A 26817-nucleotide genomic window follows, 5' to 3' on the forward strand; every position below is an offset into this window, starting at 1 on the left:
TTTTTCCGGCAGTTATATTTTTGAATAAAAGCACACTTGTTCTGTTATATTTGTACCTTTTGTGAAAATCTTTCTTTAATATTTGGACTTCAGGCTTCATACATTATATAGTTTATGCCTACATTTTGTCATTTACTACTAGAATATGAAAAACGTTTCTGTTTTAAAAATGTGTTTACACAGATTACTGTAGAAACGGAACACACATGAAATGAGTGTGTTCCAAATAACGATCTATTATTTCCACTCTAAAACTCTACTTCACTCCCAGATAATCAATCAAGGCATAAGCTGGGAGAAGTTTGTGCACGTTCTAAGTCGGTGGGGGGATGGAATAGCCGGCTGCTTGCAGCTTGTCTTTATCTATACATTTAGGAGACAAAAGACGATGGCGGTGAGGTGCGAACGGATTTAAGAAGCGATTTAAGGTGTGACGGATCTACATGTTTTTTCGTAGGCTCTGGTAATTCTAGTGTTAATAGATAGATAGCTAGATAGATAGATATGCAAATAGAGCTATGACATAACTGAGTACTGTACATTCAGACAAATTTCTTTTGGCAGTCAGTATACAAATTATTATATCTTATGTGTTAATCTGCTTTTTCAAGTAGTCTGGTCTCTATCAAGTACTATTTTCAGCTTTCAAGTTGTGTTTTCAAGTTTTCCCTTCTCTCTCTCTTTTTTTACACATTTCTTCATGCCCTAAAAGGACAAGCATATTGCATAGAGGAGGGAAATAATTTAGTCAGGTATGCCTGAATGAGAAATACGAGTTTGGAAAATAAGCTGTTAGTTGGGATTTATGTCTGGGCTTAGAGCAGATTTGTGTGCTTTGTATTGTAAGACCTGCATTAGGACATAAAATTAAGCTGGTTGTGGCCCAAAACTCAGAAGCTTTAACTATATCACTATTGAAATGTTCCACCCTGTGACTTTTTCCACAATTCTTTACTAACTGCTTTTTTAAGCCCACAGTAGTAAATTTGATTTATTATTTAGACATTGATGCAGTTATTTACTTTAAGAACTCCTGCTGTTAGCACTGAATTTTCATCATGCTACTATTGTGTTTATTACAGAAACTCCTGAATGCCAGTTGCTATGTTAGGTCTACCACATACCAAGTTTGAAGATGCCTATAATCTACGTTAATTTCAAAAAGTGTAAACCATGTCAATTAAAATGATAATATTTAGATACAATAGGTAAAAAGAATAATTAAACAGATCTTTCCTACTCCATTGGTCTGCCATACACTCCTGGATATGAGTATTCCCTCTCAGTAAACACGAGTGTGTAAATAGCTACAGATGGACATGAAAGCAAGGCTAGACAGGAGGAACAAATGGGAGGGCCAAAGTTTTACCTTCACGCCAGTCTGTTTGTATTCTGTAATCCTTTACATTGACAAAGTAAAGTGTACAGCACAGATTCTTTTTCTTTCTTTCTTTCTTTCTTTCTTTCTTTCTTTCTTTCTTTCTTTCTTTCTTTCTTTCTTTCTTTCTTTCTTTCTTTCTTTCTTTCTTTTTAAATTTGTGATTCTTTCATATATTTTGCCACTTGCTTCTGATATTTCGTAGCTCACCTCCTGTGTTTTAATAGTTATTTATTTACTTGTAGATGTAACTATATTTATAATACCAAAAACTGTTCAACACAAACGTATAACCAGACCAAAAACTCCTAATAAATAACCTACAGAAATTTATATCAAATAGTAAACTGCTAAATATAATTTGAGCAACAAAATGTATCCAATGCATTTTAAAATTTGTAAATGTATTGAATTTGTTTCATTTCCAAGTTTAAAGTCAGAGTTCATTATTCCATGCTTTTTGAACATTAAACCTAATGTCTTTAAACCTATCTCTCTGTCACTGTGTAAACCTTGACACATTATTTCTTTTTAAAATAATTGTTTGAACAAATTTAATTTCACTAGTCAATCACACTATTCAGAAGCTATTATACAAGTTTATACATTACTATAAAAGAGTAGCCATATACAGTAGTGTAAAGAAACACACATTTTGTTTAATTATTCTGTTCCTACAATAGTATTTCATTAAAGGCCTGCTAAAAGCTAATGCTGATATGCTGTTGGCTTATAGGCAAAATGACCTGGCTACATTAATAACTTCATTGTTGCAGGCATTTATTTTTTGAAAAGTTAACATTTTGTACAATTTATAAATGTGTTTTATTAACACACATGCTACAGCAATAAAGGGTCCTACATGAGGTCTTTATCTACGTATTTAATGTTCTTATGAGTAGTTTCTAATATTCAAAAGAGAGTACTTGATTTGCATTGTTGTACTTTTCTGAATTACTGAAGCCACAATTCTGCATCAGTGAACTTTGCTAGACAGGTTCACAAAAGAGGTTCAGTTCTGCAAGCTCTCAATTTTCTGATATGACCTCATTTGCCAGAACACAAAAGTTTCCTTGTTATTTACATAGTCTTTTCATTTTACATAAAAGCCTTTTGTGGGTGACATTATTTCAATGAAATATTGTGTACACTCCTGGCCCACTAGGGCCATAAGTGCAAATAAGCTTATACTACATCTTCCGATCATAATTTGACTGCAATTTTAGGCTAGTCTTGCACAGTTTGTGGTCCTGGTAACTGTTGGCAGTCTAACACTTTTTTTTTGTTTTACTGAGCCTTATAGCAGTAAGATTGAAAATCTTTCCAACTATGCACAAGAAATGCTGAATGTTGTGGTATTTCAGTTAGAACTGCCTTTGCTGTAGTAAAATATGCTGTATTTGGATGAAGTAGCTTCCTGAATACGATAGCACTTTGGCCCACAACCCAAATTACGGCATACAGATGCTTCTTTTCAAACTTCATCAATCCTCTTGAGCAAAGTGTGTAATCCAGCCTGAGCCTGATGTCATTTCTATTTGCTGACATCCATTAATGCTGTGAAAGCTATAGTTACTGCTGGGCCTGTGAAAAGCTCTCAAGGACATGTCTGAGCTAAGGGGATCTGGCATGAGTTGGCACAAGTAATAGGAGTGTGTCAGGAAAATGTATTGCTTCGTAAATTATTTTTTAAAGCTATAGATATGGTGGTGTTTTCATCAGATACCAATTATAAATGTGCATTAAAAATTTAGTGTAATATGTAATTATAAAAATACTAATGCAGTCTCTTTCCTTATTCCTTTATTTGTCCCAAGAGGGAAGTGTAGCTATTTACAAAAAATAAATAAATATAACAAACAACAACAACTCCCCTGAAATACACATGAGAATTACTAAAAAGAAAGAAAACTTCTGACATGTCTAAAGATATAAAAAGCAGTCACATTTGTGTATTATAAACATCTGTATGTCTGTTTTTTGTTTCAGCTGATAAATTGTTTGGTTATTAAAGGAAAATTTATGCATTTTTCTAGTCAAAGTTATTTCTCCATAATCATGGAATATATGAATTTGCTGCATGAAATTATGTTCCAGATTGATCATATCGTGATGTATGAGTCCCTGTCTTGCACCCCAATACACAAGGCTGAGTCTCAGTACTATAGCAAAACCAACTTTATTCACCTTGAAACAGGAACAGCACGGTTACTTATTATAGTGGGATCTACCACTCTCCTATACACAGAGACAGCAGTCAGGCAGGGTCGTAGCCAGGTTAGTGGCCAAGTAATACTGTTCCCTGCATTACCCATTGACGACAGGTGCTTATAGCATGACCACGGTCGGCTCGGATTTGCTTTCGTGGCAAGCCGCTGCAGTGCTGGGGGCTTACAGTTGCCCTGGCAACGGATAAGCTGTCTTCCACAGACACGGCGATCACGCTTCTGGACGCTCTTTGTCTTGTCGTGCCTAGTTGGGGGGAGTCCCAAAAGAGTTTAGAAACCTTACAGTATTTATACATTTTTAAAAATACCTACCTTGTTCTTGCATTTTAAATGGAAGTGATGGGGCAGGGGTCTAAACAAAAGCCTTAAAATTGAATAAGTCCACTTCGAAATAACAAATCTGTCAATTTAAGGAATTTTACCATTCACATTTCTGAGGCATGCTTGTGACAACAAAATTATACTGAAAATAATAAATTATATCACAGATTCTTGATACTGTTTTCATGTAGTATGGATACAGTTCCTGTTTGCTTCTGTGCTTTGAGTGGCTGTCATTGGCATAGTTTTTACATTTACCCCTGGTGCACATCCCTAATTCAATGGTTATGTTCTGCCATGGCTGTAGAAAAGTGTAAGGAGTGTCTTATATAACAACAGAGCAGTCAGTATGACATACAGTCATCTGATTTGAATATATTATTCTCTTCTGCCATGTGTACTCAAATCATATGTTTTGTAGGCAATGCTGGCACACACACTGAGTCACATAGAGCAACTGTGGTTTAATGGCAAATACACACTCAAAATCATAAGTTTTTTTCCCTAAGTGTGACCTACTTTTCTTCTGTTACATTTTCTGTTATTTTACATATCCTATGGAGTGACACTGAGTGGCTTTTTGATGCATAATGATGAAGTGTGCACATAAGAGTGTCTAGGTTATAAGAGTTTCATTGTATTTTGTACATATAACAATAAATCTAAACTTAACTGATTACACAACATTGCATTTTTATAAAAGCCTTATGTTTTTGAAAGATCACCTGCAAATTAATACTAATTTCACGGTGTCACTCAGCACTTAGTATTACGCACGTTCTCTGGTGAGTCATGTGCATACACTATAAAAACAATACTGGGAAAATAAAAAAAGGCAGATTATGCAATAAAGCCAAACCATAATTAAAAGATTGAAGTGTCACAAACCAGTTATCAAATTTATAGTGCATGCTGAGGATATGGTAATAAAAGACCTGAGAGAAACATCTTTGAGAAGAAAATGTTTTTTGTAAGAAAGTTAGTGTTTGAGTGTTAGTAAGTTTCACTGTTTCTTTGTGGTAGACATTGACTCGAGTTCATAATAAGATGAGGTGGTTCAATGTAGTGATTCGTAGCAATTTTAAAGCAAATTTTAATTTTATTATCCCACATCTTAATACATAATTCATCTGCCTCCTCACTCACTCACGTCCGTCCGAAGCCGAATGTGCAGTCGCCTTCTGCGCACATCCGAAGCCGAATGCGCAGTCACCTTCTGCGCAGCTGCCCGAAAAACCTTACGAGACCAAAATCCAACCCCAACATCGCGTCAGGCGGCAGATTTAGCCTACGCATTTCGGTATTATTATTCTGAAATCCCAAATCTTTCCGCCCAGGCGTAGGATATTAGCCCCGATCACAGCCAACCCTCACACTCAAAATAATACGTTAGAACATATTATTATTAAGTACTTTCAGCAGCAGGAACGACTCCACAGCCATCACGATCATTACACTACCGTCGTCCGCAGATGTTGATGTGTGCGAAGCAAGGTACACATTCTAAGCTGCATACAAAATTCCACAGGTGGCGCGGTACGCATTGTCGTGCGCTGCTGCTGAGATCTAAGTAAAATAAAACGCTGCTGGCCTATTCGCACCAAGCACTGAATGTTCACCACACCATCTGGAGTGATTTTAATGCCCCTTGCATCCTCGCCCTTTCAAAACTGCTTATTCTCGCAACTTGGTGCCAATGGCCGCAAAAATTCAAAGAGAAAGGCGACTTCGACTAAAGCTCTAGAGGCATGAAAGGTGATTTCGACTACAGCTCGAGGCCTAATTACGCATTCTGATTAGATTACGCATTCATTCAATACAACTATATCAGGTTTGTGGTGCTTATACTTATTACTATTCCATATTTTACTGGAACATTCATCATTCAATATTATACTATAGGCCTGGAAAATTCATCAACTAGCAGTACAAACCTGTACAGTAATGAGTGAAGCGGACTAAAATCATTACAAAAAAACTTACTCATTTCTTCTACTTTTCGTTGATTTGTATTTCTCATTTTTTCCCTTTTACTGCCATAGGCCTACATAATTATAAAATATGGCAATTTTTATGCACATGACACAAAATAAATTAAGCTTAAAGACTACATGTGTTTCCAAATTCAAAGGGCATTCCCTGTCAAACTAGCATTCGCCATGACTATAAACAAGTCACAAGGACAAACATTTGACATGGTAAGAATATTCCTTGCCGAACCCGTTTTCAGCCATGGTCAATTGTATGTGGCTTTTTCAACAGTCAGAAGGGCGAGAGATGTGAAGGTGCAAGTTAAAGATGGGCCACATCAAGGGAAATTACTATCAAACAGTGAGTGTCTCTTCACAAAAAATGTAGTCTACAGAGAGATTTTACAACTTTAGTTGCATACTGACAGGCCTCCAGTATACAAACAAAAAATGTTGTCATAGATAGCATGTATTTTTTAAGTGTACAGTATTTTTCGCCGTGATAAAGTCATACATATCCCAAACCTCTTAGTTGATTATCAGTACTTACATCACTTTCTTATTTATTTCTTACTTATCATTTGTTCTTCATACACTACTGACACAAACTCGTGCCCGTTTCATCTTACGCTGTCGAAACAGGCTTTTTGTCTAGTAGTGAAATATATTGTAAGTGATCATGTGAAATTTTTATAGTGATTATTGTCTGGTTGTGTACAGAATAGAGACATTGATTCATATCTGGATCATCAATATTTAAAACATCAACAGCAACTCTTGGAGACAACTTTTAGAAGTGAAGCAACATCCCTAGAGCTATACGGTTGCAACAGAGGCAGGCAATCAGCAAGGTGAATCATACAGGTGTTCTCCTTTTGAAATGTCTGTTTTCCTTTCTAAAACAACATGGATATGCTGTTTGGTAATATACAGTATGTGCAGCCTCAAGACACACATCAATACTCAATAGCACTTTTTGCTTGAAAAAGGAACTTATTACATAAGTGTTAAGGCTTTTGTTTTTTCACGTTTGCACCCCTGGCCCATGTCTTTCAATTTGAAATGCAAAAACAGGATACTGTAGATATTTTTTTTAAATTTATTTAATAAAAATCACTTTAGAATTTCATGTGGCAGATTAATATATACTATGATTATGAACAAATACAGGGTTAGATGGAATAGTTTATGCTTTTAAATATTGCTGTGGGTTGCATGCATGTTTGGTGGGGTAATTGCCACACACCGTCCCTTCCTGGGTAAAAAAGAAAATCTTTTGGGCAGCGGTTTTAGGATCTTGTGTAGTCTTTTTTTTTTTTTTTTTTATATTCCTTGCCAAACTGGGAGGGGCAATCTGGATAAGGGTAAATGAATATAACAGATGCACGATAAAACATTAGTTATTGTGTGGAGTAAACTCAAGAATAGTGACAGGGTGATATTGCAGTAATACCATACATAGTCTAAAACATTTTAAGCCCTGAATGTTAACCTGAAACAAAAACGTAATGCAGCAGCTGTATTGTGTGCTCAGAAGTACTTTGTTCATTCAAACGGCTCTATAGAAGCCGGAAGTTATCACTTAAATTAAGCTAGCCTCTGCACACAAAATAAAAAACACATGATGAAGCATCTAAACCTCTTGTAAGAATAACGTTTCATCACAAAAGAAATGTCAAGTATAAATCCATAAATAAAACAAAGCATCCATCAGCCAGCTATCGTTTGAGTATTTTTTTAATAATATTTTGTAATGTTCATTTTCATGATCATCATAGAAAGTTGTTACATCTGACTCACACTTCTCACTTTGTGAGTGGTACGCTTATCCTTACATGCCTGTCTTTCACTCTGTCTGTACTTTACTTTGGGATTGTGTTCATAAGTTAATAAGAACCCTTTGATTAATAATTTCTAGTCATAAATATTTGGAAAAGCAAGTCAATTTAAGTATGAATTAGCCTGCCAATTAATAAGTATGATTTTTCCACACAGTAATTCTCTGCCTCACTTTACGCAGTGCTTTTTATTAAGTTATTTTTCACTTCAACAACTGACTCACGTGTTACTAAATATATTTATTTGCCAGGTTTGATTAGTTGGATGACAGTTTCTTTACACAGTTAAACTAGTGGGTTTTAACCTTATTTCTAGCACTTTTGATATGGTTGTCGATGGTGTGATCCAGTGTTAGAAGTGGAAAAAGAGTTTTGTGGTGATAATGAAAGTGTTATCCACATCTCTGCACGTGTTTTATCTGCATTGATTAATTTGTGTAACTAGTGGATGGGATGTCTTTGGTTAAATTTTATTTATTTCATTTGCTGTCCCTGTCACCCGTCAAGTGTCTCCTTTAACTTTGGTGTTTTAGAGACCTTTTTATCACACAATGTTGAAATAATGATCAGTTGCCTTAAATGTCTATATTACTTTTAGGTTGTTATGAAATTGGTAAGAATTCTTCCTGAGGGACTCCGAATGAAGAAGGAGGTTGATACGGCCTTGGATGCTGTTAGTGAGACCATGACACCAATGCACTATCACTTGAGGGAAATTATAATTTGCACCTACAGACAGGTAATTTTAATAGTTGATTTAAAATTTGTAACTATGAGGCTTCTTTCTAAAGATACATTTGAGTACTGAAATCAATTTCTTTAGAATTTGGCCTTGTATGATTTTTTTCCTGCAATAGTGACTGTTCAATGTCTAATCCTCACTTATTGCTCATGCATTTTATTTACTTAAAATACTGTATTCCAACTATTGTCACAATAGACTGCACACAAAAGTGATAATAGTTGGTCAGAGTTACAAAATAAATACAAGTAATGAATTGGTTTGAAATGAATGAACAATTATAATAATAGTATTGTTTTAGGTAATTGTTATTAAACAGTTTGAATGATTAGTATCATAGTATCATAAACCCCTTAATTATGTGGTTTAGATCTTAACATAGCTGACTGTGAGATCATGAGTAACTTACAGCTGTTGATGGTCTTGTGTAAATTTGTTTTTAAAACTTTTGTATAATTTAGCTGAAGATTGATTATTAAATGGTCTTCCGTTCAGGTTCACTAGCATTCAATATAAAGTCACATCAATGTGTCAGCCTGATAATTGACCAGATGCAGTACATCCACAGAGCAACAGACACCAGAACAGTGGATTTTGAGAACAAAGGGCAGCAACTGAAAAATATATTTCTTTTCTTTTTGTGTAAATAAAAAAGAGAATGGTAAAAATGAAGAATGAGTAAAATGAAATATAAAGGATTTAAACCAATAAAAATTTATAAATTCAGACACATGCTGTCCAAACGTACACATGAATGGACTGTATATGTGTGAGTTCACAAACAGTTATAAACACTCCTTCATGTGTGTCGGTCTACCACAGCTAATGTTACATATCAGGCAGTCAGAGCAAGCCTGTCACATGATCCAGGCTCCTTGCAAAATAGGCCTTTGTTCACGCATATTTTGCAGTGCTCATTATTTTGCACATATCTTAAACATATCTTTCAAAGTGCTGAATAGTAGTGAAGTGAGCTAGGGAAATAATTGGAGTAGATATGTTCTGTACATTTTCTTAATTTGAATTTTATGTTCTATTTCCCTTCCCTTCTACTTCCCTTTATTTATTTTTTTTTGGAAATATACATATGTGTGTATTTCTTTACAGTATACAGAAATATAGGTTGCAAAACCTTGGAAACAATGGATTTTCAGAGTAACAGACACTGCTTCCCTGATAGTCTGTTTTTTCTGAGGATGAACTACATACTGACTGTGTTGTTATAAAATGAAGTTTGCAGAGTATGTGTGTAACAGTGCACACAGTCAACATTTTGGTTTGAATCTCAGTTTCCGTTTACCCTTTGTTTCATGGCTCTTTTCAGAGGGGAAAACTATTAATATTTGAATGACTGTATTGAAAAGAAAACATTTTTTACATCTCACATATAAATGTAACATATTAAAAAGCAGTCTGTGATCAAAACCATTTTTTAAAAATTTTGTGCAGAGCTAAAAACCTGAAAAACAAAAAAAATTTCCAGTGAGAAGATGACCAAGCATGCAGCAGTTTCTTTGAGCAAAGCTAAAAACAACATCCATCCATCCATCCATCCAACCATCCATCCATCCATTATCCAACCCGCTATATCCTAACTACAGGGTCACGGGGGTCTGCTGGAGCCAATCCCAGCCAATACAGGGCACAAGGCAGGAAACAAACCCCGGGCAGGGCGCCAGCCCACCGCAGGGCACTCACACACACACACACATACCAACCACACAATAGGGACAATTTATGATCGTCAATGCACCTAACCTGCATGTCTTTGGACTATGGGAGGAAACCGGAGCACCCGGAGGAAAGCTAAAAACAACACCTTTTCCATATTTAGAGAAAAAAAATCTGCATGGTTGTTTCATTGCATCTCTGGCCATAACAATAAAATAAAGATGGGGCATAAGAATATCTACCACAAATAAGGTTAGCAGTAAAAGCCTCAAGTCCAACACCACTTTAGGAGGGATGCTTAGACCCACTATTGCAGCATGTGATGTAAATTTAAGTTAATTTTCATTTTAGAAAATGCATTTACTCTATTTTACACTTTTACTTTACTTTTAAGTATTGATACTAAGTCCTGCATAAAACCACAGCTAGGTTTTAACATTTTGACATGTGAAAAGGTTAGTAAATATTTTAAAAATGTCTCATCACCATTGATGATAAAATTTCAACCAAACAATGCCATCAAAAATCACAGATACAGTGGGGATCTGTCAGCCTAACTTGTCACACCAACAGCATGACCGCCATGTTGCAGTGTTAAAAGATGTCTCACCATCAAATGCTCAAGGCCAGAAAGAATGTCAGCATAAAGACACCACAAATGCAAATTAGTATTTGTGCAGGAAATGAACACTGTCAGTATACAGCAGTAATCCATATTGGTCAATATGCCAATATATGAAGAATGTAACAGTAAACTCACCATTTAAGTTCATTTTCAGTTGAGGAAAGTGGCATGGCAGCTGTTGTTGAGTAAAACATATTTGACAGTTACATTAACTAACCACATCTAACCTTATTTGCTAATGGCTAGTGGGATGTGCAAGTTCACGCACCAGTTGCTTAATAAAAATCAATCAGGCACTCGGATGCCAGTGTCTGCTCTGTCTCATTGTGTTTCTGACTGGCATTCTGTCTTGATAAAATACAGCATTGTACTGTAGATCTGAACAATACATAAAAATATATAAATAGATTTGTTACATACATTGTTTTGCTGCCACCTGCTGCCCTTAGAAGATATATAAGGGCTATTAACTACCTCAGATGAAACAGCAGTACATCAAATTTAGAATCAAACAGATTTCAGGAAAGAAAGGACAACTCAGAAAAAATATTAAGACTATACAGATTGCATTATATGAACAGAGGACTCTGGAACTATGTAAAAACAGTACTAACAACCATGCGTTTTTTGCTGGACATCTTGAAGCAGGTAAACCAGTGAAATAGCATCTTTTTGCACCATGACTCTGCACAACTTTGAAATAATAGCATCACACCCAAGCCACTCTGGATTGGCTACTTTTCCACTACATGGAAGGAGCACATGTATGACTTCTTTGATGGCTTTGTCGCATTTATTACTGTCAGACAGAGAGAGTGGCAATCCTCGCCTATGAAAGTGTTTGAAAATGAAAAGCTTTATTGTATTTTTGGCTTTTATTGCTACATATCAGTCTGCTAAGGTCTTATTAAAGGTTATAGATGCCCTGGCAATACTCCCTCTTCTCACCTCCCAACACATTTTCTGTGCTATTCGTCGACTCGTATCCTTCTGTCAGTTGAACACTTCCCTAGTTTTCCTTTCTCTTCATCTGATTAGAAGGGGCTTTTATTCCTGCTCATGACTTGCCTCCAAGATAATATCCTGTTCTCCTGAACAACCTCCAGGTTATGGACTGGCCTCCTTTTGGACCACTATTTGCTCCTAGTGTCTAATGCTGGCAAGAACATCAAGCTAATGATAATTATGTAGACAACTTTCTTTACCTCATGAATGGTAAGCAACGAACCTGTGGACATCTGAGATGGATCAAATACTACTTCAATACACTAATAAAGATCTGTATTACCTTGCTAGAAATCACTAAACTGACATCACAGATAAATCAGACACTCCTGATTCTAATCTGCAAGACCAATATTACCTCATGAGGTAAAATATTGTGATCCATACAACAAGTTTTCTCCAGTAATTCTATCTTGGTCAAGTACTATCTGGGCAAATGCTCTCCTGTTGTGTTCTTATGTACTTTTTTCACTTAAATGTGAAAAGGTCATCCTCCATGCTTAATTGCAGACCTTCAGTTATGAAGAGGCTTTGATTCAGCCTAGGACTTTAGATGTGTGCAGATTTTCTTTAACTGCAGGACAAACTTAAAACAGCTTTTCTTGTCATAGCACTATGATGATTGAAACCTCATTAATATCCTCCTCCTCCTCCCTTCTTTCCTTAGTTTTTACTAGATATGGCTAGGCCTAGGCCAAATGCATTAAATGTTCCCTTCTATAAATATAGAATTTGTACAAAAATTATAATGACATTCTCATCATGTCTTAATGCAAGTCATTAAGCATAGATATCATTTTATTTTCTAAGATTCCTAAATATTTAATAGCAAAAAAGTATCTTTCCTGTGCCTTTTATTTATAATTTTAATATGATCAAATTGTCTGCATCACTAGATAATTTTTCCTGTGATAAATATATCTGTTTTTAAGTATTATTTGAATAAAAATCAGTAGCTGGCGTCCAGTGTAAGAAAATATCCAATAATCCACTTCTTAATAAAGCATATGATTTTAAGTATTTGTTAATAATGTGTTTTATGTTTTCACTGAAAACACTTAACGTGTAAACTGCTCTCTATTTAATGTTAATGGCAGATGTTTTCTTCTGCTCAGTCATTCTTGCTTGTTTATGGACTTTCTCTTTGGAGTTAATATGTCTGACATCCTTATTAGTTTTAAACTTCTAGAGCCTTTTGCCCTTGCTGTGACAGCAAGGTGAGCTGCTAACCAAAGCCAGCTGTTCAGGAACTATCAGAAAAAAAGCAACTGGAGAGAAGGCAGGTTTGTTCATTACTCGCTAATTTGCAAAATCTCAGAACTTTGTTTAATATGAATTTCACACATACTACTTTTCAGTACATTGCAGGAAATATATTTTTGTACGACCACAAGAAAGTATTGCACCTAATTAAGTGTACCTGAACTAGGTTGGATTTAGAAAAAACACACTTACTACTGTGTCATAATGTAATGAGTACTACTATATTGTTTTCAGTTCACGGATATTCTTGATTACGTAACTGTTGTACAAACTGCTTATTTAAATGTCAAATAAAGTTCACAGATCTCTGTTTTTCTTTTCTTTATAAGCATGTGTGAAAATGGGTAAACGAATAAATGTCTGTCACTTGTGTCTTGACCAGACTAGTTCTGCCTTATGACTGAAGCTACTTGGATGGACTCCAGCTGTACTAGACTCTTTAAGAGAGTACTCAGATTCGGAATAAAAGAATTCATGGATGGCGAGATGAATATGTCCCAAAAGCATTTGATATGCAGACGTATGGGGTATCACTGTGGGATCCTGTGGTGGACTTATTTGCTTGTTTTTTTTGTTTTTTTTTAAGAATAATGTACATTGGCCATTTTACATATATTTTAAAAGAATATTTTAAGCATGAATATGTTGAACTCTAAATTCATGTTTATATTGATACCTGATATGGATGAATTGATATTTATTAAAGAACAATAGGTGACTTTGTAGAAGACTTAGAAACATATCAAACTCTATAAAAAATAGTTTCACATCTATTAGATCTTTACTTATGTTCCTACCTCTTCCCATAGTTCTGATAATTAATTCTAGGTCAAAAAGAGGTTAAGAGGAAATGTAGTCCATATGTATTACAATACTTAACAACATGACTCCAGAAATAGCCCTTTGTCAATAATCTACCCACTGCCTGTGCATTTCTTGAGATGTGAGCTCTGTTTCTTGGGCAAGGTAGAGCATTTTAGGTTGTAACAGCTTTACAATTACAGCCATATGTGGCCTCCTAACCTTTCTTAAATGGACAGGCACATGAAGAAAAATCAAGAACTCCAGACATTAGCGATGCAAACTGTCAGTCCTTGATCTATGGGCAAATACTTAAAGCAGACACCACTTGAATAAACATTTTTGATTTTTCAAAGGAGTGGGTAAGAGCTTGTGCAGATATAGAGGTGTTTTCTTAATTTATTTTACATAATCCATTTTTCAAGAAGTAAAGCTGTAGGTAATTTGGAAATTATTGTATTTACAAGAGACAGTCTGAACATCCACGCTATACTCCTTATACTGGAATGAGAGTGAAGAGGCATAGTGCTATAATGACTGAGCCTGGACAAAACTGAGCTGTTCTCTGTTTTGTTTTCATCTTCTAAGCTTTTTTTCAATTGCATTCAATATTTCAACCAAGAAACTTGCTTTTTTAACTACACATACTGTAAGTGTAATAACTGCAGTACAGCAATCAGAACTGGCAAGTTCATACTGTAAGTAATTGATATTTATACTGGCAGTGTGCTGTAGTGGTTAAGACTTTGGGCCTAGGACTTCAAACCCCTCAGGGTGGGGGTTCAAAGCCAGCTGCTGATACTGTGTGACCATGAGCATGTCACTTACTTCAAACCAATTTCTTTTATAATGCTGTAAGTCGCCTTGTGAACCCGTGAGTACACATCATCAGAAAAATAAAACTAACTTATTTTAAAAAGTTGTAATCCCTGTTTACAATCTGTATCCAGTGCTAATAAGTGCAATAAAAAGCAATTTTGCTATGAACTTTTGGCCACCGAAACTCAGTTTACCATCACTTCAGACAAGAAAGAATAATTATAAATACTACTTTTTAAAATTCTAGTATGGCAGTTGCATGCTGTCAGTAATATTATTACTGTTTAAAAAAAAGGAATTACATGTAGGACTCTGGTCATCTGGCCATCCTGCTTCAGAGACAAATAGTGTGAGCCCTTGGGTATGCTGAGGTGTCCACTGTTAGTGATTTGTATTTCCATTACCTAAGCTGAATGAGTTCAGTGTATTCAACTGTTTTAATGTGGCTGCTTCACTTTCTTATCCAGTTTATTACATGGAAGTGAGTGATGCTCCTGTGACAATTTAATGACATGGAAGTTAAATTGTAGCTGATTACTCAAAAGAAGTGAGTTTTACCCAAGTTTCATTCATGAAATGTAGATGTCCAATTAATGTCACACGCTTCTGATATTTATCCTTTTCATTTCAAATAATAATTTGGTAAATTTACAGTACACACATCTATTGAAATGATGTTTACTTTTTTGTTTGCTTGTTTTTATTCCCTCACACTTAGTTTGCTTTGAACACATTTATCCAAGCTTGTTAGTCTTCAGTTTACTTCAAGTGTGAAACAACATTTGACCAGGAGCAGTTGTGTCCATTACTGTGCAGTGCATGTTAGGGTGGGTGTCAGAGTAAGGGGGTAAAAGTGAAATAAAACTTTTGTGGATGAAGCCACCTTCAGCTAGTTGTTTAGTTGTGCATGTGCTGCAGCAAATTCTCCACCCAGTTGTCTGATTCATGGAACTCATTGATTTTAGCAAGATGTTTCTTGTGCCTGTGCTGCTGTAACTTCTTCAGGCCTCTGACTTGCATGCTCTTCTCAGTAAAATGCTGTCATTCTTTCAGCATTTTGAAAACAACTCTGGTCCTTTTTTGTGCTATTTCTATTCATCTTAGCTTTCACATTTCTCTCATTATGTAAGATTTAGACTTCTGAATTGAATGGCTGGTACATTTTGACTGTATATCCTTAATAAAGAATGTTTATGTACACACAGATAGATGATTTCTGTGGTGTACTATTCTTATGAACTTTTGGTTTTGTCGTGTTAGACCCCCCCCCAGATAACATCTAACACTTAGTCCTTTTTAAAGTTTGTGAAAGGTTTGTTTTGTACCAAATGATTTGATATTGAAAAAATTTTTCCCATTTAAAATAATAATAGCCATAAACGAGATTAAAGCACAGACAGGTGCAACAAAGTATATTATTTATAGAATATATGTATAAAAGCACATATTACCTAACAAAGCACAATTTCACGTAAAAGTGTGACATTTGAAATTGATGGAATTGATCATATCTCAAACAGATACATCCATGGATTCTAATTAATACTAAAATGCACCTTTAGATTTGCTTTCAGACCGTAGTAATTGCAAAGCTTTGGTAATTGTCGGATTATCTTTTCCCAAAAGAAATTTACTTTCAAAATTGGTAGTGTGACAACTAAAAGCAGAAAATGAAAACCACAAATGCAGCAGGATTTGAACCAAAGCAATCAGAATGTGATTGAAGGTCTCTCGGCATGCTGCCGTGAACTGCTTTGGGCTCTTCAGCTTGCCAAACAAAGACATTAATACAAGCTGCTGATCACAGGCTGAAGGCAAGTTTACAGTTCAAATAGGAGCACCACAAGGTTGTCTTTGGGGAAATCACATTAAAGTTATGAATAGTTGTGTATAGAACAGCTTCACACACTACAAGCATCTAGGGAATGTGTCCTGAAATGAGCCCATTGCTGCTGAGATCTCATCTCACTACAACACTGAATTTGTACTAAGTGTGCAAGAAAATTGATGAATGGAATGGAATAACAGTGCTGCTGTCTCATGGATCTATAGTCCTAGATTCAAATGTGCATGTTCACTTTTTTGACAATTCCAGATTAGCTGAGTGTGCGAATATACCCTGTAATGAAGTGTTGTCTCCTGCTTTGCACTCATTGTTCCTGAAGTAGGCTCTAGGCCCTTAGGACCCTGAATTGGATTAATTGGGTTTGAAAATTTCATATTGTATGGTTATGGAGTGACAGGAATGACCACTATGGAATCTTTAGCTTTCCATAACATAGCGAGATGAGACTTATGCTCCAATGTGCCTCTTTCGACACTACTGCTATACTCATCTGTCACTTGACCGATGATCAGTTTCTTGCAAGGTGTCAGCCTGCACTGTGTCATTTTGTCAAAGGTTCTGTTTCTGACCATAGCATCATATTTGGCTGGATGGTTATTGTAGGATGGCCAGTCCTTCATGCACCTGTGGTGCTGTGCAGCCATCTAAGGTGCTGTTTCTAATACACTCATGGCAACATGCCTGGCATCTACCACTATGTCCAATTCAGAGCCACTTAAATCTCCCATGTGACCAGTTCTGTTTCTCATTTGCACACATTTATGACCTCTGCCTTTCGGCTTGCTTTTTAATGGAGTTGAATGCACTAAAAAAGAGAGGCTTCGGCTCACTGTGCTTTCAGAACTGAGATATGCACATTGCCTGTTCTAAAAACATGTAAAAACGAGGGGCAGAAAACAGACAGTAATGGGAAGAAGTACAGGCCAGTGGTTTAATGCAAGGGGAACAAACAGGAATGTTATGGCAAACAGTCTGTTTTAAAGGTGTTTTTGGCCAAATGGGACTAGTAAGAAGGATGATGAGGGAAGACAAAAACCTAATATAGTTCAAGACACAGTGAATGTTTTGACTTATGCCCGCCAATTATAACTTGGTTAGAGTTTTTTTATACACATTCCTGTCTGTAAATATGAATTCTAATGTCACAAATATTGGGTACACGTAAGTATATGAAAGGGCTTCTCAGTAGTAAAAGGGACACAGAGTTAGAAGAGCAAAGTGTTATTTTTATTTTCTAATTTCCCAGGTTAACAAATGATTGCCAAATTAAATATTTCCACTTGTTGTCTGTGGTGTAAATTGTTCCCCCTCAGTTCTATGCCCAGCCTTTGAAAAAAGTGCTGCAGGTGAATTGAGGATTTTTTTTATTCATACTTATAAACGTTTGTGCAGTTTAAGAGTAGGAAACTAGCATGTTTGAATTACTTCTGCTTGTGTTGAATCTTGTTTTACAAAAAAGCCATAGTAAGGCAGTTGTTTCATAATGGATTTTTTTTTTTTTTTAAGTGGATGAGGGTCTAAGGTACATTATCCATTACAAAACAACTTTCTTAATTGAAAATGATCTACACGCACACTAGCGTTTTCACCTCATTTACAAAAGTATTACTGTAATTGTAGTATTAAAAAGTGTTATTTAGTGTGGTCTCCAATTACACTAAAATGACTGAAAATACATATACTGTACGTAGATGTTCGCTTACACTGTGCATGCCCGCATTGGCAGAAAAATCTTCAAAGTGAGGATAATGATGTCGGGCGTGGGATTTTGTACTTATCTTTAGTGACAGGTAAATTACTTTAAGTTTTGCTCATGTATGTAGCATTCAAACTGTACAAAATGCAGTTTCAGATGCATACAGGTTAAGGAACACACCAAGCAAAGTAACTGGTCCTTGTCCGCTATGTGTGAATGGTTTTCTTCCATGAAGGGTGACTAAGGGAATAAGACATTGTAATCCGCCGGATCCAGTCAGGTAAGGGCTACATAATAAGCAAAAACATATCCGAGCGCAATTAGTGTTTGCATTTTCAAAAGTCCATGCATTCACCTATCCACACTGCAATGGTAAGCTGGTGTTCTCAAGGCTCTGGAGTGCATTTTCAGAAGTTTTCTTCTTTGGGGGTTAAAAATGCTGGATTACGGTTGACAACAGGGGAAAATGGAGACTCATGTCTTTGTTTTTATATGAAAATGTAGCAGTGTGGACATAACCTAATAGTTTCACCTTGCTTTCCCTTTTCTCTACCACCATTTACACTGATGACCTCTCTGATTGTAGAGCATTCATCTCCTTTCCAAACTATTTGTCTCTAGCTAATTAATTAACATGAAGTCCAGTTTTATGTTGTCTCTGTGGGTTCTAGTTTTAAAAATAATCTTTGATGTGGAATTGGTTGAATGGTTTTAGAAAGTCCAAATAAATTATGTTGTATGCTTTCCTTTTCCTTATACTTTCAGTTGCTTTGCTCAACAAATTCTAACAAATTGGTTTGGCAGGATCTTCCTGTCATAATCTCATGATTACCATTATTTAGTATATTATTTTCATATGAATAGTCTTATGTGAAGGAATCACATCAGTCATCAGGTACTTCTCCCATCAGCACTGACTGTTGATGTGTTCTTAATTCCAGTTTATAAATAACATCTTTGATTTCTTTCCACACTACTGTTAATTAAACTTGGTGCCTAATAACCTCTGTAATGCATTGAGAGCCTGAAGCACATATGAATCTTCTATTTTAACATGTGTAATCGCAGAGATTTTTTTTTATTTTTTTTTTTACTTCAGCCTGAGGCAGTGATTTTTTTCTTTTATTCTGACATTAACTTAATCGTATAGAAACGGGAAATTGTGAATGTCACAAGAGTCTACCTTGAGCAGCAGGTTTAGTATGTGGAAACAAAGCATGTCATTTATAAATAAGAAAGATAAAACTATTATGAAATGGAGAAAAATGGTGAAATGGAAAGTTGAAATGCAATTTGTTGTAGCACTTGCCACATTTTAATGGCTAGCCCGGGAGTACATGTGAAGTTGGTTTTAACAAATAAAAGGACACCACTGACCATTGAATGACAGATCCTTTGCAAAAAGTCTGTTTATAAAAATAATATATCTCTGAATCAAGCAACAGCTGTGAATGTGTTTGCAATAACTACACATTAATAAAGAAAACTGCACATAAGCTTTAGGAAATTGATCATCTCTCTCTATACTGGAAAGCCCTGGGTCATTGTTTACAGCTGTACACACAACTGTACAAAGAGGCTTCAAGCACAATACCTTTTTTTCCTACCAATCCCTTAAATGTGTTCCCCCTTTAATGTATTAATTGTCCCATATTGCCCATTCCGAACTGCATCCTGATGTGTGGTATGCATCTCATCTAGAATTTATCAGTTTTTTTTTTCTCAATATCATAAATTGTTTAAACATTCAGAGAGTTCTTACTCAATAAATATAACCATCATAAATATAAAGTTAAAGTGAGTTTTTGGGTAGTACAATAAAATAGACTAAAACATGTTTTTGTTTCACTTTAGGCATCAAAAGTAATACAATATAAGTGTTAGGTCCAATTTCAGTTTTGGCAAAACATATGGGTCAAACTTTCTTTTACCACAAATTTGGTACTTAATGCCCATATTCTGTAATATTGTTTCAGTGAGGTAACTTAGAAGTAATGGCAAAATATTTTACATTTTTGGTATTACTTACATAGTGTTGATAATTATTCCTCAGCATAAATTTTGAATACAAAACACAAATAAAGTCAATATTAAAACAAATAAAATAAAAGGTTACAGATGGGTCTCAAGCCACAGTACTGCTGAACTTGCAGTCAGACACACAACCATCTGCGTTGTTCTACTACTGCCACAGACTGGCAGTAACACTGTCCTTTCCAGCTGTTTAATGCAAAATCAAAGTTTTCTCTGATTATTTCACTATTTTTCTTTTTTTTGTAACTTCAGTGATGCTTGATTTTTGCTCACTTCTAGGCCATGATATTGATCCATTAGTGAAAAACATTTTCCTTAGGCTTGCCAGCACATAGTACACCAATCATTTAGTGAGTCAAGCAGTTTTATATATGTATGCGGTATATAAATCACTGATTTACTATACCTGTTCTTGGCTTATTTTCCTCATTGTGCATATTTATGTGCAGTTTAGTTATCCGTAAGTCTGGATATCCTATTTCATCTTACAAAATAGATACCATGTAGTTCACTGATATGTGGCTTCCTAAGAAAGTGCCAACTCTGAAGCTGCAACAACAACAGTTTATTTCTTGTATACCCAAAATCACACAAGGAATACCTCAGTGGGCTTTAACTGGCACAGTTTTTGACAACCCCCTCAGCCTTGACTCTCTCAAGAAAAAAAGCTCCCAAAAAAACTTGGTTGAAAAAAAAAATTGATCACTCCATGATTGTGATCAAATTATTTTGGAATGGAGATATTCAAGATTAAGAATTGTAGTGATATTATCTTGCTGCACTCTGCTTTGACACTAAGTATTATATACAGTATTTATATATACAGTAGCTATTTTCAAAAGCACGCTTAAAGGAAGATATTTAATGTCACCTGCAATGGTGACAGTTTTTATAACTGTTTTAGGAATTAGTGATTTCATGTGATTACATAGTATTTGCTAATACTTTCCAAGATCAAACTCTTTTTGAGTAATTTTAATTGGCTTATGTTTCAGTCTAGAAGAAAAAAGTGAATGCAAAATGGGGAGGTGGTGTCCAGTGATTCTATAAACAGTGCTCACCATTGTCTTTATCTTTGTGTTGGTCCTTGGCAGAGGTATCGCTATGCAATGCAATAATGAAGAATATCAAAGCTCAGAAATTATAGCATAGGGTTTACTTAGTTCCAACCATATTGGGAACATCTTTAACTGTCCTAGAAAGAATGGTGTCTGGTGTGCTTTAGTGATCATAACAAATGTTTTGAACTTCCATGTTGGAATGTTATAAATGGTGTTGCCCAGGATCCTGTAGTTCCCAGCTTCCTCACCGTTGACGATATAAAAGTGGGAGTGGTCTTTTGCTTCACTTAAAATTCACCCTCCATTCCTTTTTAACATTCAGTTCCAGATTTTGTTTATCCTACACCATTTTATCCTGTTCTTTTAACATTGTTCAAGTATTTCCACTCAGTATTTGAATTGTGCTGTGCAATAGTACTGCTGTCAGCAGAATTGACCAGTCTAATGAGGTCTGCATGATAAAATGCAGGCAATCATTTTCAAGGAATAAAGGAGTGTTGGTAAGACACCACCCTGTATGTTACCCATGCTTTGGGTAAGGAGTTTAAAGATGGCATCTTTCATTTTCACAATATATTTATTGAAATTCAGTAACAGATAAAAGGACATCTGATCAATACCCATGTCTGCTGTATATAAAAAAGCACAAGGAAAACAGTTGTGTTAACAGCCGAGCTATAATCAATAAAGAATATCCAAATACAAAAGTTAGGTGATTCTAGACATTGAAGATTATCAAAAACCACAATGAACACTGCTCCTTCACTAAACTATTTGCCATATGTGCAGATTGGTATGGATACAAATGCAAAGTTTCTCAGATACTGACAAAGTGTAAGATGAGGTGGGGTGTAACTACAGTACACAGTCTCTGTAATATTTAGTGACATCAGCAGTTATTACATAATATGCTAAATAACAGTGTACAAGAATTTTTCAATATTTTAGTCCTGAAAGAGCACTTTAAAGGAATACTTCATACAAAAATGATATTTTTTTCATATGTGGCTGAGAAAAAATGGTATTGCTAGAATGGGAGCCTCTGGTGACCAACGCTCGACAAAAGGAAACAATAATACAAATGTCCATGGAAAAAAAATATCGCATTACTTATAATGCATAATCCACATGTCAAGATATCCAGTCACATGCTCACAATGTGCAAAATCTACTCAATAAAAATAACAAATGGTCACCTTGTCAGGCATTCAACAAAATTGTAAAAATAGTCTATTATTTATATTTTAACTCCTTTTATTTTTAATAACTATTTTACAATTATTATACCTGTATTGTATATATTTGTTACACAGGTACAATTACTTGAGAATTTTTTATTGGCACCTTTTTAACACATTAACTGCTGGATGATTTATTACCGGGACGCTGTAGTATCGGTCTGTGCATATGATGAATAATGAACTCTATCAAATAAATGTGTTAAAAAGCAACAGTAACTCTATCAAAAATGTAAAGAAATTGTTAATTTATTTTCATCAGTAATCAACTAAAAGTCTCCATTTGAATGACATCCATAGAAGCATGACACCTCATAGAGTGCAGGCTCAGAAGAATATGTGCCACAAATATAACGTGTTTCTTTGCACTGTCCACACTTGTTACACACAACACATTTGGTAGTTGGTGACTGTTTGCCTTTGGTGAAGAAATACCTTTGGGGAAAACTATCCATTTAAGTGCCAGAGCCTAGAGGTTCCAAATAATCTAATTGATTATCATTATCTTGATCTCTGTCAGTATCAAAAAATATTAATCTTGCAACAAATCTAGTTGTTTCACAATATCAGCAGCTTTACACCTTCTTTGTGGAGACTTAATTACAGACTCTCCACTTATAACACAGTTTTCCGCAAGCTGTTGTCACCAAAAAAAGAATAATTCTTTGGCCATCCAGTAGATAGCAGCACTATAGTAGGTAACTGAGACGTGGCAGCAAAGCTCGCCAACAAGCTGGGTGTGTCTCTGTAGTGGCTCCTATACTGAGATACATCTTCTCTTGTATGCATTTTAACAGGCACAGTAAGATGTTACAACTCAGCATGTACCCAGCATTCAAATTGTTAGCTTTTAACACTTATTTTTAATGTATAATTTTTCATTTTAATGCACAGTACAAACTGCTCACTAAGCTGCATTTCACCATATTCTGTTCTATGCATATACAGTATGTGACAAATAAAAACTACAGTAAATCTAATTTAAAAAAAACTATTGTTAAATAAGTACCTCTGGAAACACTGTTGTTCTGTGAGCTTCACAAATTGGAAGCCTATCATGCAGAGTCGTATTTTTGAATTAAAGGCAGGACTCTTGACCATTGAATGAAGGGAAGCGGCAGGTCTTGAATTCTAAAGCACTACCTTTTGTGAAGGAGAGGAGCAGAGACAGGGGTCTTTAAAGGTACATGGGTGTCTAAGTGGGCATCATTGTATAAAGAGATTTGGAACTACATAGCTAGGCCCAGAGAGGTTTCCATCTGTTCTAGCAAGTTTTATACATATCAACATTACTCCAAATGCTAAATAGTAAGTAATTTAAAATTACATAACATTTCAGTTGTGTATAGGAAATTTCTTTTTACATTTGTCAACTTCTAGTAATAATTTGGCTTCCATATATGAATTGGCTTAGCCATCTTACTAATAAAAGATTTAAATAGTGTGCAATATGTGGTTTATGGCAGTGACAACTTGAATGTGTGGTTTGTATGAGAGATTACAAATTATGTCTTTAAAACTGCAAATGAGACCTAATGGATAATATGGTTTTTAATTGTTTTTAATGGATTACAGCATAAACACTGTTTCTCTGACAGCTTTGTTTGCTTATAGAATTGAGCATTAGTAAACTGCCTTTATAAATAGGGGAGTGCCTTGTCAATATGATTTCCAGTCATGATCAGCATTGTTAATTAAGAATTGAGTTGACATAGAGCAGAAAAAGCATCAGTCTCCTCACATGCTTTGCTATTGATTGATGGATTACTCATTCAGTCAATGAATGCCAAAAAGAAGCTACTGCAATTCTCTTGTAACGGTCATGTTAAGGTTACTGCTTGGCTATAGGATAAAATTCACATTGTACCCTGAATAACTTAGTTTTCTTTTACAGTTTACTGATGGTGTAAGAATGATTTATTCATTATTGTTTGAGTCATTTATACATTTTTCGCAAATTGTTACAGATCAGTTATTTGTTTTATATAAAAAATGTTTGTATTTTGCATGGTAAGTGTAGTCTGGGCCAGTAACACTTATAAAGGATTTAAAAATACCTTCTTTACCTATTTTCTTATGTTCATGTCACTTTGGCCTGTTAGCTTTTTTAATATTTAAAGCTCACACTTAATATCTGCATCAGATCATATAAGCCATGAACTTTTTCTGATTGGGACGATGCTGATTAGACAGCCTTTGCTCAGCACCTCTCCCTGATTATGTTTAAGCAGGAAATCGGATTGATATTCAGGGCCGTCTCTTATCATCAATTTAAAAAGTAAAATCAGTTTTGGGGATGGAAAGTAAGAGACAAAGAGAGAGAGCAAGCGAGCAAGTAACCTCTTTTACTCCCTCATCTATGCCCAGATGTTATTGGATGTTTTATTTATAGCAAGCTCTAAGAGCAAATGTTTTCTTGGTGGTTAAATTTATAATTTGAAGGGATTCCATCTTTCAATCTTAACTGGGAATATGACTCCTAAATTACAAAAACAGGTTAATCAGGGTGTGTTGGCTGTAAAGTCAAGGCTCTGGATCACAGTGGTAAGAACAAAAAAATGTGCTTTCACACCTTTAATGTCTGGGGGCAGAGATAACGTTTTTGCAGGAGAAGTTATTAAATAGATGACTCTCAGCTGAAGAGAGTTTGGGTTGGTCCACTTTTTTCACTCCAGCTACTTTAAGAAGAACAGAATTGTGGGAATGTTAATTCATAAAGCAGTTCCATTCATATTCACTAATAAAGCACTAGACACCAAAGGGCAGTATATTACAAATAAATCATAGATATGCAGTTTGATTGAATGATGTAATAATGAACAAAATGTAAGCCATATATTTGTCAGATTTTAAAAACAAAGATAGTCCTGAGGTTTTGCATCATGTTGGCATCATGACTGTCCTTTTAATTAATATTCAGGGAAGTGAATGATTTTCATTAAATTACTGAATGGCCAGAACAAAATAAATTAGTTAGTACAAACAAAACCCAAATATCTTTTTAAACACACTTGTAGGGATTAAAAAAACACATGGAAATTTCAATTCATAGGTTGCTCTCAGTAAAAGTAAAACATTAAATAAAAAGATAATGAAACAAAGTACAGTAGCATCAGCTTGCATTATTAGAAAAAATGCAACATTACATGACTGCCTAAAATAATGAGCCAAATGTACAGTATGTTATTCACCAATGTGTTCTTTGATGTTATTATCAGATGGTTGAAATAATAATTGTTTAATGTTAGTAGATGCTAGCTCATTGCAGTGATAGTGAAAATATACACTATCAGCCACAACACTAAAACTACTGACAAGTGAAGTGAATAACATTGATTATCTTATTACAATGGCAACTGTCGTGGGGTGGGATATACAGTATTAGGTAGCAAGTGAATAGTCAATTCTTGAAGGGGATGCATTGAGAGCAGGAACAATGGGCAGACGTAATGATCTGAGAGACTTTGATCAATTGTGAAGGCTGGACAACTGGGTCACAGCATCTTCAAAACACTGAATCCTGTGAGGTGTTCCCGGTATGCAGTGGTTATTACCTACCAGAAGTGGTCCATGGAAAGACAATGGTGAACCAGCAACAGGGTCATGGGAGCCCAGTCCTCATTTTTGCACATGATTGGTTAGCCATAGACCAGTTAGAGTGCCCATGCTGACTTCTGTTAACCATAAAAAACACCTACAGAGGGCATGTGAGCATCATAACTGGACCATGGAACAATTGAAGAATGTGTATTGATGTGCTATGAAAAACTAGTCCCATCCATGGAGGCCCCAGCTCACAACTTACAGGACTTAAAGGACCTGCTCCTGTCCTCTTGGTGCCAGATACCACAGGACACCTTCAGAGGTCTTTTAGAGACCATTCCTCATTGGGTCACAAGTGATTTGGCAGCACGAGAGGGACCTACATCACAATAGGCAGGTGGTTTTAATGTTGTGGCTGACCTGTATATGTGTGTGTGTATATAAATACACACACACACACACACACACACATATATATATATATATATATATATATATATATATATATATATATATATATATATATATATATATATATATATATATATGTGTGTGCGAGATGTCAAATGTTAAGAACAAAGAGAATATGATCCTTCAAGTATTGAAAGAGAATGAAAAGAGAGAATGAAAAAATATTGAATTATTTTCACAATATCAGTTATTTTCAGCTCAGTATGTAAAACTATCCATCCATCCATTATCCAACTCGCTATATCTTAACACAGGGTAATGGGGGTC

The 26817-nt window shown here is 35.3% G+C and overlaps 1 protein-coding gene across 4 annotated transcripts in view; it reads left to right on the forward strand.

Moving 5' to 3' along the window:
* LOC114647044 (paladin-like) overlaps positions 1-26817 on the forward strand; it is a 256380-nt gene that overhangs the window by 196884 nt on the left and 32679 nt on the right. For all 4 annotated transcript variants that reach the window (XM_028795527.2, XM_051922927.1, XM_028795529.2 and 1 more), the window contains exon 18: positions 8334-8474. In XM_028795527.2, coding sequence (XP_028651360.1) covers positions 8334-8474 — 141 coding nt within the window. The remainder of the gene's footprint in view (positions 1-8333; positions 8475-26817) is intronic.

This window comes from Erpetoichthys calabaricus, chromosome 2 (assembly GCF_900747795.2).
Source record: "Erpetoichthys calabaricus chromosome 2, fErpCal1.3, whole genome shotgun sequence".
NCBI lineage: Eukaryota > Metazoa > Chordata > Cladistia > Polypteriformes > Polypteridae > Erpetoichthys > Erpetoichthys calabaricus.